We start from the raw sequence: 15520 nt of genomic DNA, 5'->3' as shown, positions 1-15520 counted from the left end.
TTTTTTAAAAAAAATTTCCCCGGTCCCCTTTTTTAACTATTCTTTTCATTTTCTTCCTTTTTCCCATTTTTCCCACGCAGGCCTTTCCTTCTTCTCCTTTTTTTTTTTTTTTTTTTTTTTTTTTTTTTTTTTTTTTCCACACAGAGAGGGGGATGGAAGAGGGAGACAGAGAGAGCTGGAGAGAGAGAGATCTATAGTGATTATGAGATAGAGTCGTGGTCGACAACGATGCTAGAATCCGAAGGGTCATGGTCCGAGAGGTAGAGATCGAGATCGACCGACTCTCAGAGATGGAGGAGATCCAGCCGACTCACGCTCGTCGGCCGTGGATCTCCATCGACCACAAGTACTCTCTCTCACTCTCTCTCTCTCTCTCTCTCTTGTGCTGATATCTCTCTCTTATCCCTTGATGTTTCGGTGATGCAGGGATCGGAGAGCTGCCTGGATTTTGAATCTGATTTTGGGTTTTTGTTGTTTTGGTTTGATTATTTTCGGCGAGTGGGCGAGTAGGTTTTTGTTGTTTAGGTTTGATGGCCAGCGAATTGGTTCTTTTTTTTTTTTTTGGTTTGATTCTTGGCAACTGGATTTTTGTTGTTTTGGTTTTTTGAATCTAATGTACGTGATTAGGTTTTTCCGATTTTTGGTTTGATGGGTTCGAATCCGACGATTGGGTGATTGTCTATCCCGGCCTGGATGTACGCCGGAAATATCGTATATATACAATATTGGGAGAAAAAAAAAAAAGAATAGATATTCTGTTCTTTTTTTTTTGTCGTATTTTTTTTTTTAAAGAATAATTTTTTTTAGCTACGTGACTTTAATTACACGTGGCTAGAAGTGCCCATTTTTTTTAAAAAATAAAATTGCATTTAGCCACTTGGGGTGGCATGTGGCTAAATAGCCACATATATAAAATGCCACGTCTCTAAATATACATTTAACAACAACTGGATTCACTACGCGTAACCCACGTAGCTAACTGCACATGGCTAACTGCAAGTGGTTAAAAACCAAGTTCTTCGAAGAGGGGTTGGGCATCAAGGGATTGGAGATTTGGAATAAAGCTTATATGATGGTCCACATCTAGAATTTATTTGCTAGGGCTGGCTCTCTTTGGGTTGTTTTGCTTGGGTGGAAGATGCGTGGTTGAAGGGGAAAAGCTTTTGGCAGATTCCTATTCCCCAAACTTGCTCATGGAGTTGGAGGAAGACTTTGAAACTTAGGAGTGAGGCTAAAGATTTTCTCAGTTTCAAAGTTGGAGATGTGACGTAGCGGAAGACTAGCTAATTAATCAAAGAGCAGCGTCTTTGATTTTGCAAGGAGAAGTGTCTTCGTCTTCTACCCAAAAAGATAAAACAAGCCCGCATGCTAAAAGAAAGATAAAACTCCACAGAGCATTTGAGAGAGAATTATCTGATTTGATAATAATTCAATTGATTGAGTTTTACATAGCAAGGAAACCTATTTATGGAAGAAAAATACTTGTAGATAAAGTAATTATAATCCTAATAGTAATAGTAAACCTATTCCTAAAAAGGAAAATATTACAAAATAAATAAAAGTGAACCTATTCCTAGTAAGAATAATAAATCCAATTATAGTAAGGAAAATAAATAAATAATGCAAATCTAGTCCTAGTAAGTAAAGGAAATAAAATCTTAATTCTAAATAAGAAAATAAAATAAAATAAAATCCTGACTTAACAATCAAGTCTTTCCTTTTGTACTTTCATTGTTTCCGAACAAGTAAACTTCTAATCAAACGGTTCTGCTTTAGTATTATTTTTGACATTTTTTTTACTTTTATTTTCACTGAAAATATTAGTAAATTACGTCATACATCAAGATGACAGTAAAATTTTCTTATATATGGTTTGATTCTTGGCAACCAGAAGGGTATCTCTTTGATCGATATGGCTATCGAGCTGTGTATGATGCTGGAAGAGCTATTGGTTCTAAGCTCTCGTCCATTATTAGAAATGGTGAATGGTATTGGCCAAGTGCTCGATCGGACAATCTAGTAGATATTCAAAGCCGTTTTCCGGAGGTTGCTATTGGTGTAGAAGACATTCATGTTTGGAAAGCCAGCAAAGAAGTATACTCCTGTGCAGAAACTTGGAATAAACTTAGGGTGAAACTTCCGGATGTGAATTGGCAAAAAGTGGTGTGGTTTCCCCAAGCTATTCCTAGACATGTCCTTATACTCTGGTTGGCTCTAAGGGATGCTTTAGTTACAAAGGAGAAGATGTGTTCTTGGGGCTTTTCTGGTTCTAGTGCATGCATATTTGGTTATGGCTGCCAAGAAAACAGGGGACATCTATTCTTTGCTTGTAGTTTTAGTCTATGGGTATGGCCGGCAGTAGTGTCTATTTGTCTCATTCCGAATCTTCCAGTAGACTGGGAAGAGGTGATATGGTGGTTTATTAAAGATTTGCAAGGTACAAGTTTGAAAGCTAATGCATGCAGATTAAGCCTTGCTGCAGTTGTGTACCATCTATGGTGGCAGAAAAATGCCCTTCTGCATGGCAACACGCCTAAAACGGAAGAAGATATAGTGAGCCAAATCAAATGGCAAGTTGGTTCTAGGCTCCTGGCTAAGGGTTCAAAGCAGTGTACTGGAAAGAACCTTGCACTTGCTTATAGCTGGAATCTGCAGGGTCTTATTCATTATTAGATTGCTTGGGCATGTTTCTTTGTTTTTACAGCAACTTGCTTTCTGGATGTCTGTTGCTGTTTGAGGGGCTGTCCCTGTTTACTTGTGTTCTGTTGTTTTGTTCAGCAGGTGTTTTGTGTTTTCTTGTTCTCAGTTAGGGGGTCTGTCCCTAACTAGTTGGTTCGTTCTTCCGTATTTTATTCTGGAGTGTATTTTTTTAAGTGTTTGGTTTATAAAGGTTTAGTTCATAAAATTAAAAAAAAAAAAAAAAAAAAAGTCAACAATGGTTGATTGATCAAAGTAAAAGATAAAGAACCATTTTTAAGCGCTCCACGTGGGTAGTGGCAGTTCTCATGGGATACAGGAATTAGTTTGTGAATTTAGACCGGGCCTCTCTGCTCGATAACGCTAGCCTCTGGTCAGCTATCTCAAAATATTGTTCAGCTATAAGTAAAATAATGCTCCGTTTGTTTCGACGTAAAATGGTTTTCCTCGTAAAATGATTTCAAGAAAGTCATTTTTCTGGAAAATATTTTTCGGCGAAAGCATTTTTCGATATTTGGCTCGTACGAAAAATCATAAATATTTTTAATATTTTTATTCAATCATATTAACCTATAAAAATTAATTTTTATTCAAAACATATAAATATTAATGTAAAATAATATAAAAAAAAAATTACTGAATACGTGATTCCGTCATTGTCAGACAGGATTCCGATCACTTTTACCGGATTCTGTCATTCCGGCCAGAATCTGCCAGAATCGCCGGAATCCGGCCGTTCTGGCCAGATCCCGGCCAGTCGGCAGGGATCCGACCGTTCTGGCCGGAATTTCCTTGCTAGCTGACGGTTTTGGCCGGGATGTTCTGGCCAGATCCGGCCGTTCTGGCAAGATTCCGGCCAGATGGCCGGAATACGGTCGTCGGAATCTGGGCTGATCGGATTCCGTTGCCGGATTCCGGCGACAGTAACCGGATGCTTTCGGATTTCAGTACCGGCGATTTCGGTGATTGTCGACTACTTGAAGTGAAGGTTGACTGTGTCGTTTAATAGGGGTCGAATGCGTCTAGCGTCTTCGAAAAATGATTTACGCTTTTTAATTTTTCGAAATTTACTAAGTATTTTTGGTCAAACAGAAATCATTTTTCGGTTGACTATTATTATCGCCCCCACCAAACACCGGGAAATGCTGAAATTATTTTTCAAAAATTATTTTACGTCGAAACAAACGGAGCATAAAATACCTAAAAAAAAAATAGGTTCTTACCTGATGCCACTAATCTCGTCGGCGGCCGGCGCCTATGAATCGTGTGCAGGAGGTGATCAGGTGAGGCTTTTCGTTTGACAGGGCTCGGCTCAAAGATTTGGGGGGAAAGTTACGAGTTTTCGTTTCATAATTTGGTTTTGTTTTTAATGAGCTGACGTGGCAGTAAGACGTGGCACTGCCACGTCACCCAGTTGCAAAGACAACCATCGCATCGCCTTCTCCTACAGTCCTACCCCCCAGAAACCCTAGCTGCTTCCAAAATCATAGAAAGCCGCTTCATTTTCCTTCTCTTTTTTTTCTTTCCCATCTGTACCTGTGGGAGATTTCTTCTGTAATCAACGAATAACCACACGCGACACCTAAAATCTATCTTCTTTACCGAACTTACCCTTCAGCTCGTAAAGATGGCGTACGCAATGAAGCCGCCGAAGCAGCAAGGTGTGGAAGAACCCCAGGAGCAGATTCACAAGATCAGGATCACTCTCTCCTCCAAGAACGTCAAGAACCTCGAGAAAGGTAGTTTTTTTTTTGCTTTCATTTTGGCCCATAAGGTGATGAGATGATGATGAAATCGTGTAATAAATTTGGTTCTGAGTTATGGGTTTAATGTCTCTTTGATTATTATCTTTGGGTTGATTTGGGTTTCGTTGTTTTGAGATGAATTTTGGTTTATCTTCTATATTAGATGAGACCCAATCGGGGCTTTTTTCTAGTTTTTCTAATTTGATTTCAGCTTTCAGCGATGGGGTGTTTTATTATGGGTTTCTTTTCTAGTTTTTTCTAATTTGATTTTCGTTAGGGGTTTTTTTTTTTTGCATCTTGAAATGTTTGGAATACTTGGCATCTGTGAGACTCAGGTTTTTGGTTGCTTTTGTGGTTCACAGTTTGTACTGATTTGGTTCGTGGTGCCAAGGACAAGCGATTGAGGGTTAAGGGACCCGTGAGAATGCCCACCAAGGTTCTGCTCATCACTACCAGGAAGTCCCCTTGTGGTGAAGGTATATTGTGATATCTTACACTTCTTGGATTCAAATGCTTGTCAATATTCAATCTATAATCATATCTTATCCAATTTAAAGAGCATTTCTTTAATGGTTGATTAGTTAGCCAGCTGTTACTCGTGCTTCCACTTACAAACCTTGAATCTATGGGGCTCAATACACACTGCATACTTGAAACTGAAGGCTGGATTAGCATTACTTCATTTTGGACCTAATCAAAGTTGACATATAAAATTAGGCACTATGTAATTTTAGCTATTTTCTTGTCCTATGTTATTTTTAATGAATAATACATTTTTATGGTTCCTAGAGACACTTCAGAGCAGAGCAGTCATTGCAACTTATTGCACTCTTCAGTAACTTTGTACCTCACTTACCACCACTTTTATTGTTTATGCTAATATTAGCTTTCTTTAAACTGTGAAAGGAAAGACGCAGCGGTTCAAGTATATTAGTCTCGAGTGATGCTACTTTTCACATCCATTTATCACACCCCTTTCACAATGGCTGATGCAGCGTATTTTTTAAGTGGCTTCTGACTCAATGTGAAATGAGTGTGAAGAGTAACATTACTCATAAGTCTTATGATCACCCTGTATACCTTGTTGCATAGTGACTTGGAAAAGTAAACCATTTTATGGTCTTATGTCTACTAAGTTTTGCTCATACATATGTTTATGAAAAGCGAAAAGATTCCTGTTTGCTAGGTGTTATTCTGAATATAGGTTTATTATGATTTCTTGGGTGTACTTTCTTGTTTGAATAATTTTTTAGTCTTGGTTTCTGGGTTTAGGTACCAACACTTGGGATAGATTTGAGCTTCGTGTCCACAAGCGAGTTATTGACCTCTTCAGCTCCCCAGATGTCGTTAAGCAGATTACCTCTATTACTATTGAACCTGGTGTGGAGGTTGAAGTTACCATTGCAGATTCTTGAACGCCGCCTACTTTTGCAGTCTCCCTCTTCTAATCTTTTTAGTTAATTAGAATCTTTACTTTATGTTGCCCTGTTGTCTTGGAACATACATTGTCAAGCCTCACAACTTGATTGGCGCTATAGGGTTAGTGCAGTATGTGTGTTTTCAGTATATTGCCCTGTTCTGTGAGGGATTTTGGTTTTTGCAGTTTTCTAAAGTTGAGATTTTTTAATGATTATTCAAGACATAACTTTCCTCCGAACTGAGTTGAAAGAATTTTCTCTAATTTGGTTTATATAATTGCTGTGTATCCATTGAGCATGTGAGAAATATATATAATCATGTACTTTTCATATGTTAATTAAAAAAATAATGTGTTTCTCACTGGCTAACAGATGTGGCAAATTTATAGATGGGGTTAGAGGAAATTTTGTCCAATTATTCATTGCCATATTTGATCTTGAATACTTGACAAAACGAGAGTATATGCGAGTATTCATATTTTTTTGAGTTTTTTCAAAATTGATGTGACTTTTAAAATCATCATTGTATCAAAATTTTATAGTGGTTTATCACGCAATGGTAATTTTAAAAGGCACATCATTTTTTTGGAGGACTCAAGGAAGACACGAGTTCTCCATGTAGTATTACTTGCGAGTATTAAATGACATGGTTGCAATCAACAGTTTCTTTAATTATATGTATTCTAAACTATATTTAATTGTTTCTCTGAGTAACGTTTGAGATTGCAAATTCGTAAACAAAAAGTGTGATTTTAAATCAAATTGTAGAAAATAAATTGTTTAAAAATTGCGATTTGGAAACGGAAAAAATTAATTAATTTTTTTTTTTTTTTTTTAAAATCCCAGGTAAGAAGGTGTTTTATTTTTTTTAAATGAAGGATTTTAAAAACTAACTTGCAATTTTACCAAACGTTTAGTTGTGTTTTTAAAAATCACTTTTTTAAATCGCACATTTTAGAATCGTTATTTTTAAATTGCACTTTTTGAAATCGCAAACCTAAACGGACCTTTAATATATATTAACTAACCAATTAATATGTTAGTTTATTAACTAATTAGTTATTATGTTAATACTAATACATTACAAACATAAGTATTTACAAAGATATATGAACGAGTTGAGCTGAGCTTATACGAGTTATGTTCAAGAACATTAATGGAGTTGAGTCGAGCTTATTTGAGTATGCTTCATTTAATAATCGAGTGTAATTTTGTGTTCACAAACGACTCATATATTAAATGAACTCAGTTCGAGTAGAGCTTATTTGGGTTGATCTATTAAATGAAATGAGTTTGAGTAGAGCTTATACAAGTCAATCTCATGCAGAATGGCACACGGATTAATTCATCTACAGCCCTATACATGCATTGGTGGTACTGAAAGGCCCATGTGAGGTCCCTAGCAAATATAAGAAATAAGATTGCTAGAAATCCAACCAAGCACATAGGCCATAGCCATGGACATAAAACAAGCCCACTTTCAGATTTCAAGCAAAACCAGCCAACATAACCAACTGACCTAGTAGGACAGAGTTTTAACTCAAACACCCTTGCTAATGGGAATAGCCCAATCTTGACCATTACTAGTGGACAAGTTTGACGCAGCTGCCAAAATCAAGGTGATCAAAGAAGTGAGGGCTTTTACTAATCTGGAATTGAAAGAGGCTAAGAATAATGTAGAGTTGAACTTATTATGCTGTTCTTGGTCTGAAATGAGTTTTCTTGCAAGAGTAGTTACTTATGTTGATCATAGTAATACCCATAATATTTTTAAAATAAAAATAAAATATAAAATGTAAAGAGAAAAAAGTACTAAGAGGAAGAACACAAGAATTTTGGGGTAATATATAATTTTGAAAATTATAAAAATTCCTTAAAAATGTATAATTTTGACCCCCAAAATTTTTAAAATAAATTCCCCAAAAAAGGTCTTTTTATATTTTTGCACCCCATACCACAATTTCTGGATTCGCCCTCGGTTCCTTTATGGATTTGGCTTAGGAGCTGTAAATATATATAAGAAACTTTTTGTAGTTTTTAATGGTTCAGATTTAATTTTTCACTCTCACATAAAACTTGAAATTAAATCTGAACCAGTAATTTATTTTGCTGCAACAAAATCAAATCATTTCTTTCATGAAATAACGTTACATTCTTTATATATCATAAAGGAAAAAAAATTATGGTAATTTAGAAAGATGGGTTTGATGACTCCAAATGAATACAACAATAGGTATATAACATAGTCCCTAATATAATTTATTTATTTTTCTTCCTTTCTTTGAGACCACAATCTCTCATCAAAACAAAAATGAAAGACTCTTCCCGAGACAACCCTAACCCTAATATATCATACCTTGTCGTCCTTGCCATTGAGCATGGGGTTTGACCAGTCAAATTACTGTTTAAATTCTCTCTCTCTCTCTCTCTCTCTCTCTCTCTCTCTCTCTCACATAGAGGAGAGGACGGTGTTGTTGTAGTCAAAGTCAAAGAAAGAAGCCCCCCATCATGAGAGGGTGACAAAGATTATAGGGTTTAGCAATAACATCAGTACTTTAGTTTTAGTTTATGATCAATTTGATTTGCACACGTAGGACAATCACATATGCATGTGCCCTCTTCCTACTTGGAATATTTTTCATGTTGGTTATTTTTCTTATAGGTTATTTATTTGTTTTAATTAATCAAATTTATAGGATTTGATTACCTCTCTTAATTAGCTCACTTCACCTACCCCTTTATTTTTATTTTTATAAATAGAGTTAACCAAACCAATAAATTAAGAGAATAAAAATTTAGCCCTACACGACACTTCGTAGTGGTGGACGTAACCAATCCATAATTTCTGTGCTTTTTTCTCTTTCTACTTCCGCTATTCTCTTACATTTTATATTTTATTATAAAATTCTCCATTTGGTTTGCAAAATGCCTTGCACTCATAATAGAACTCATGCTATAAAACTTGTGCAAACAAATATAGTAGGTAGGTAATTTAGAAGTATGGTACAGGGTGATCGAAGACACTCCAAGTCATGACTTCAATTAATAATGTTATTAATAATCATATGATATGAAGAAACCGAAAGGGAAATTAAAAAAAAAAAAATGTACAAACCACAACTTGGAATTGGGAATCACGTGATGCCATTAATTAAGACAAAACCCCCCGACCAAGTGATTAATTAAATTAACTCAAAAACTTCATGAATTAACTTTCAGAGAGAGAGAGAGAGAGGGAGAGAGAGAGAGAGATGATAGGCATTTGATCAAGGATTCAGTCAAAATGATCATGAAAAGTGAAATTGTAGTAAGAAAAGTTCACTTTGTCTAACATAGGGGAGATCTATGAGGGATGCCCTTTCTTCTACTCATGCTAGTAGCCATGTCTTCATCAGAAACCCTATTATAATTAGCCGATCTTGAACACACATATAGCCCGCTTCTCTTCTTTCGGACAATCTGAGTGCATGCCACACTCATGTTCTCAGACCCTGATGAATCCGACGACGAGCTCATTGGCTCATCATAGTCCACGATTGTGGAATGAGGTGTCTCCGTCGTCACCTCATCGTCTCCCATGTCTTGTGGGATCAAGAAGTCAGGGCTTAGTTGCAAAGTGTTGCATGCCCTCAGGTATGGCGAGAGGTCCTTATAGTGCTTGAGCACAAAATCCACCTGCATAATTCATAATCAGAAATATGATATCAAAGTTCGAAGTCTTGAGTTCTATAACTTTTCTTATCAACTTAAATTTTTTGGATAATTAGTGATTTAACATTCATCATGTGGCGTGATTCAATGACAATTTAGTTTTATACATATGCGCGAATTGAATTGCATGAATTCTCTAGGGTTTTTGTTGTTACACAAAATGACTTATATCCTTTTAATACGTTTGAGTAATCATGGGAATTAATCCCTTTTGAATAATTTAGCATGGAAAGAAACTAAACATGGTAATTAACATAACCATCATAAATTAATTACCTTGCAGCCCAGAGAGCAATGGATAAAGGGTTCTTGGAGGCTTCTGTCACAGGAAGTGCAGTAGTTTCCGGACCCCTTGAATTGCCTGTTTTGAGGCCTCTTCTTGATAAACACCACTTTGGCACTATTGATTGTATAAGGCTATATATTGAAGTTTCATCAAAATCAGCAAACCATATATATGATGAACTAATTAAACTCCAAACATAGCACAAGAGAATAATTAATTTGATTGCTTATTAATTACCTGAACATTAGAGCAGTCTATGAGCTTCTGAAGATCTTCGAGCCGGACGACATCATGATATACATAACGACGAACTTGAAGAAGCCGATGGAAGCGATGCGACGGCAAACAATGGGGGCAAATACTTGTGCAGCAATCCAAGCAGCAAATGTTTTTTTCGTTCTTCTTTGCTGTTTCATGATAGGAGCAACCCGCAAAAAATTTTTGCGTGTAGAGGGCTTCCAACCATGCAGGCTTCTGAATTCCCTAAACCAATGAATACAACAAAAACCCATGAATAAAAACTAGAGAGAAAGAGGAAGAGAAAGAGAAGGAGAAGGAGAAGGAGAAAGACAAACCATGATCACATAAACACTTGAAGGACAGAAAGAGGCCTCTTTTGAAGTGTTATCAAAGTAGTGGTATGAAGAAAGAAGAGAGAGGGAGAAGGGCATGGAGATAAAGAGTATTTATTGAGGTTCACAAGAGAGGAAAGGGTATATATTTATTCCTTGGAGACCTACACAACATATTTTGTCAATGTCATATGAGAGAGAGAGAGAGAGAGAGAGAGAGAGAGAGATGGGCAATAAATAAAGGAAGTAAGATATATATGAGGGGAACGTGGGCGCTGTTCCCGTGTCTCCCATTCTCTAAAAACCCTCTTTAATTAACTATTCTTTCTCATCTCCTTGGCTAAAGAGCTCTAATGCTAAACTAAATAACCTCTCCTTGAAGGAGCTGCCCTAGCAATTTAATTCCTTTTTTCTTTTTCTTTTTTCTTACCATTTTGTTCTTTGATATTCTCATCTCTTCATTGGTGAAATTGGTTGGAGCTACCCACTTGCATTTGGGCTTTGAAATCAAGAAAGAAACAAACAATGATATGCTGAACTTATATGTTTGTTAACTAATTACGAGCCAAATACTTACAAAAAAGAAGAAGAAGAAGCTAAATGTTCATCCATTGGTCATTTGATTGTTAGGGACAAAATCAGGGCCGATAGATTGATGTTGATTACTAGTAAGTCTATTTATTCAAATAGATTTCGAACAGCTCGTTCTTCTGCTTGAGTAAATAAATCCCATAATAGCTTTTTAATATTTGTTGTCTGAATAGCAATACAGATATCAAATTGCTAGAGATTTCAAATCTGGAGCGGAGGGTATCCATCCTCCCCAGATTTTGAAATCCTTCAAATACACACATTTCCTCATTAATGTTTTGCCCCCATGAAAAATCTTGGTCATTGAGATATTTGAGTTTAGGAGTCAGGTTGAGTTGATCCAAGGTGTGGATGGAATCAATTAGCTACATTGCCACTTGTTTGTTTTTATATTATTATTATTATTATTTATTTAAATTTTGTTAATTATTACCACTTGCTTGTTATGAAGTCGGCCAAAGTTAGTTAATAAAGCACAACTAAAATAAAAAGAGTCTTATTTTCAAAAAATAAAAATAAAAAGAGTCTTTTTTAATTACCGCTAAAAAGTTCTTCTTTCCTCAGAAAAAAATAATTATTATTTGCCAGATATTGTCTTCCCGCACGTACGTCTCTCTTATTCTTCTGTACTTTTCAGTATATTATTCTTTGTATTAATTGTCTCTATGACTTCAAAGTGAAGTAATTAGAGAACAAGAGAAGGTGTTTAAGAGAAGCAAAAGTGGTAATCCGAAAGGCCCCCTTAATTAAGGAATTAATAAAGTTATTGTTAAAACATTAATTAAATAATTAAATCTAAAATCTTTTACCATTTTAATTAACTTTTAAGATAAATAATAATCTATCGACTATAACACGTACCTTTAGGATTAATGGATCTAACCAATGGTGAAATTTCATTTTCTAATGACATTTTCGAAAATAAGATTTCACTATATATTTGGATGGAATCAAAATTTTTCATCTCGAGAAGCCAAAGTATGAATAAGGGTCATATTTTTATTTTTGTAGGAGCTAAGTCTAATTTTTAAGCTTAAAAATACATATATATTTAACTCAATAAAAAAAAATTTAAAAGAAAATTTAAATACATGGGTCCATCCATATATATATATATATATAGGGCTTAATGTTTTATTTAATTTTTATTTCGGGTGCAATTTTTATCCCCAACCCAGCTCATAATTCTCATATGTCGGCTGTCCCTTGAAACTATTTCCCACTTCATGCCCTTTTCGGGGCTCGATCAATTCACTCGATCTATAGGCGTAGTCCCTTTTGTTAGGTTTCTACAAACCAAACCTTCATCACACATCAATCATAATTTTAAAATTTTATCTTCTTTTTTTTTTTTTTTTTTTCCCCCTATTTTCTCGCAAATTTGATAAGAACCTAATATAAAATTAGCGAGTTAATATTTGATTGAGAAGTCTAACACATTTAATTAAATGAATCGTAGTTATGTTTGACATATATAATTTTTTACATATATACGTACCCATGTCTCGACGAACCAAACCTGACACGTGATATTTAAAATTAACAATATTTTACAAAACTTGTAAACCCGATACAAAATTAACACGAATTATAACACATAATTTAGCGGTTTCAAAACAAGTTAAACATAAGATAAAATCACGAGATATGTTTTGAAATGTATGTAAAGGAAACATTTTTACGATTTTGTTTCAAAATTTATGTGGGAAATTCACAGGCATAATGATTTATGTGGCGTTTAAGAATGAGTAATGCTACACATCATCCCCTTGTCCTTCTTTTGTCCTCCCAAAATTGATGTGGCTCTTAAAATCACCATTGGATCAAAATTCAATAGTGATATATTAAAAATTCAATAGTGATTTTATGAGCCACATCAATTTTGAGAGGACAAAAAGAGGACAAGGGGATGATGTGTAGCATTACTCTTTAAGAACAGTACTGTCCAAAAGCATCAAATGCCATGAATCGGGTCAGAAACAGCAATGGCAGCATGCCTAACAGTAAAGATGATGATAAGAAAGCCAAAAACAAAGAGCACGTACGAGGAGAAAACCCGGTTTTTGGGGAATCAAACATGGCAACAACATTACATATTTACATGCAACCACTCCAATATTGGAGAAACTGTTGCCTAAATGATAATAAATTAATAATAATTTTTTTTATTATTATTATTATGTGGTTTTTTGTCACACTCACACACATATTTGAGGCAGACAGAAACAACTCACAAAGCACTAGTGAGCAAAAATAATGGCCTAATTAATTATGGGGTTTATTTTAGTGCTAATTTTGAGGAAGACCTCGCTTGTTGAGCCTATGTACTCCAGCTTATTATTAGAGTTATTTTTTAGGGTTTTGTAGTGGTCAAGAAATTATATATATATTGCATCATTCCCCATATACCCTTCAATTTTTTCAATTATATATATATATATATATATATATATATATATATATATATATATATATATATATATATATATATATATATATATATATATATATATATATATATGCAGTAGCTCCAGTTCTGTCACTGCTCATCAATCATGGCGTGCCTCATCACAGTGCAAAGCACAGGTTTTAGTAAAGTGGTTTTTACCAAAAATCAGGGAAGATCACTTCAATCCTCCTTCTCTATGTAGCCTTTGAGCTGCCTAAATTTAGTGAGCATGTCGGTTAGGGCATATAAATTTGGTGCAAGGAATTTGAAATGGCACTTTGTTCTTCACAATGTTATAATATTTTGACAAGTAAATGTGAGAAGATCTGTATGGAAAGGTGAAAAGTTTAAAATTTGTTTGAATATATTGATCATATAAGAACTCTTTCATATTTACTGTTTAAATTATTAAGAATCCATACAGCAAAATTTAGTGAGCATGTCGGTTAGGGCATATGAATTTAGTGGCCGGAAGGAGTTTGGGGGTTGAATTTCAAGTTTAAATTGCTTCATGGTCGAGGTTTTTGAACTATTATTATATTTTAGAGTGAGTTTGGCCCCGCTATTTCGCATGGTCGCTTTTAAGCAAAATCACAGGAAGTATCACATTTGGTAGTGTAATTGAAAAAATGGGGGGGAGGGGGGGGGGGGGGTTTGAGAAATGTGAAAAAATCTACGTTTTCAAACTATAGGCAAGAGAGTGCGTACTTTAAAACATACGATTTTAAGGGTTGATTTGGGTTTGCGATTTCAAACGTGCAATTTGAAAACGTTATTTTTAAAAAACTTACTTAAGCCCTTGGTAAAATCACAATTTGGCATTTAAAATTATAATTTAACCTTTAAAATCGAGCGTTTTTTTAAATGTACTCTCTTGACTGCGACTTGAAAATACATATTTTTTCTACATTTTAAAATCTCAATTTTTTAAAAACACTTCAAATGATCTATTTTTTTTGCGATTTGGTTTAAATCGCAATCTAAAAGACAAACCGTAATTTTATCAATCGCATAACTGCATTTTAAATTTTTTTTTTTTTTTTTTTTTTTATTATTATTATTATTTTGTTGCATACTACAAGTTTTGAAACCATTAAACCTGTTAGGAGTTGGGCCACTGGGTGGAGGCCCAATTGATGTTTAAGATGCCGTTAGTCTAAGCCCACTAGCAGTCGAAATCCATTGACTACTTTCGCTAATTGGGGGTTTGAATGCCGATCGGAGACGTATACCCTCCTTAAGTAATATTTAGCTTAGGCATCGGAGCTATCTCCTGTCGGCCCGCTCTGACAAACTCTTTGGCCTTATTTCCCTTTATTTTGCAGTAACCCAAGAACACTCGACCGTTTGGCAGAGCCGCAGAGGCTACCAAATCACCACCCAAAAACTGTCGCAACAAAACCAAATGGACAATTAGTTAATGACACCCAAATAGATCAAGGGTATTTCATGTGGATTTAAAATGTTTAGAGAAAGGTGTATTATGTTTTTAAATTCACTATTTAAATTAGTTAAGTTGGAGCTCAGTTGTCAATTATGAAATAGAGTACGAACTTTTCTCTTTTGTATATTCTTCTCTCATTTCTTTAAGGCCATGTTATGCCAAAGTTCATACATTAACAAAGTTCCATTTAATTTCACAACCATAAGATAATGGACTCTTATTCTTTACTCAGGTGATTTGAACGGATGACCAAAATCCATAGTAACATAGTATTATATTAGAGGGTTGGGCTGTGGTGACGGATTCATCTTTTAAGGCAGTAGTTATGGCTCAAACTGAATATTTCACAGTGAGTGAGAACCTCGATGGTCACGTCCAAAGAGAGTAATTACACTAGTCGCCTCTTCTCATCTTTTTAATTAGAAAAAAATATATATATATCAAATGGCCTAAATTCTAACCATGATTCAAAAGTTAATCTTTAAGTTAAATATTTTACGTATTAGACCTTACTAGGGTAAAAACGTGTTGAGAGAATTAAAGTAGTAATCAAATGAACAATTTTTTTTTTTTAATCTAATTATGCCTCGGGGATAAATCACGATTT

General features: G+C 34.9%; 3 protein-coding genes across 4 annotated transcripts; 2 read left to right on the top strand and 1 right to left on the bottom strand.

Annotated features, from left to right (window-relative positions):
* Window positions 1-1845: 1845 nt before the first annotated feature.
* Window positions 1846-2673, top strand: LOC133866371 (uncharacterized). Its single transcript, XM_062302878.1, has one exon. The coding sequence runs from the start codon at window positions 1846-1848 to the stop codon at window positions 2671-2673; it is 828 nt and encodes a 275-aa protein (XP_062158862.1).
* A 1473-nt stretch (window positions 2674-4146) lies between these two features.
* LOC133865279 (small ribosomal subunit protein uS10y) lies at window positions 4147-6099 on the top strand. Its single transcript, XM_062301656.1, has 3 exons — window positions 4147-4436; window positions 4805-4918; window positions 5715-6099. Exons 1-3 carry the CDS (start codon window positions 4325-4327, stop codon window positions 5855-5857), a joined length of 369 nt encoding a protein of 122 aa, XP_062157640.1. The 5' UTR covers window positions 4147-4324; the 3' UTR covers window positions 5858-6099.
* A 3034-nt stretch (window positions 6100-9133) lies between these two features.
* On the bottom strand, window positions 9134-10580 carry LOC133866909 (protein RGF1 INDUCIBLE TRANSCRIPTION FACTOR 1). 2 transcript variants are annotated; one of them, XM_062303566.1, is made up of 4 exons: window positions 10433-10580; window positions 10095-10340; window positions 9848-9988; window positions 9134-9535 (listed from the first exon to the last, which is right to left on the bottom strand). In XM_062303566.1, the coding sequence occupies exons 1-4, from the start codon at window positions 10526-10528 to the stop codon at window positions 9188-9190; spliced, it is 831 nt and encodes a 276-aa protein (XP_062159550.1). In that variant the 5' UTR covers window positions 10529-10580; the 3' UTR covers window positions 9134-9187. The 2 variants fall into 2 exon arrangements, with proteins under 2 accessions (XP_062159550.1, XP_062159551.1); XM_062303567.1 differs by having other exon boundaries at window positions 10095-10331; window positions 10433-10574.
* Between the last annotated feature and the right edge of the window lie 4940 nt (window positions 10581-15520).

Source organism: Alnus glutinosa, chromosome 4 (genome assembly GCF_958979055.1).
Source record: "Alnus glutinosa chromosome 4, dhAlnGlut1.1, whole genome shotgun sequence".
Classification (NCBI taxonomy): domain Eukaryota; kingdom Viridiplantae; phylum Streptophyta; class Magnoliopsida; order Fagales; family Betulaceae; genus Alnus; species Alnus glutinosa.
Note: the sequence above shows the minus strand (reverse complement) of the source record. Positions and strands in the feature narration are given on the sequence as shown.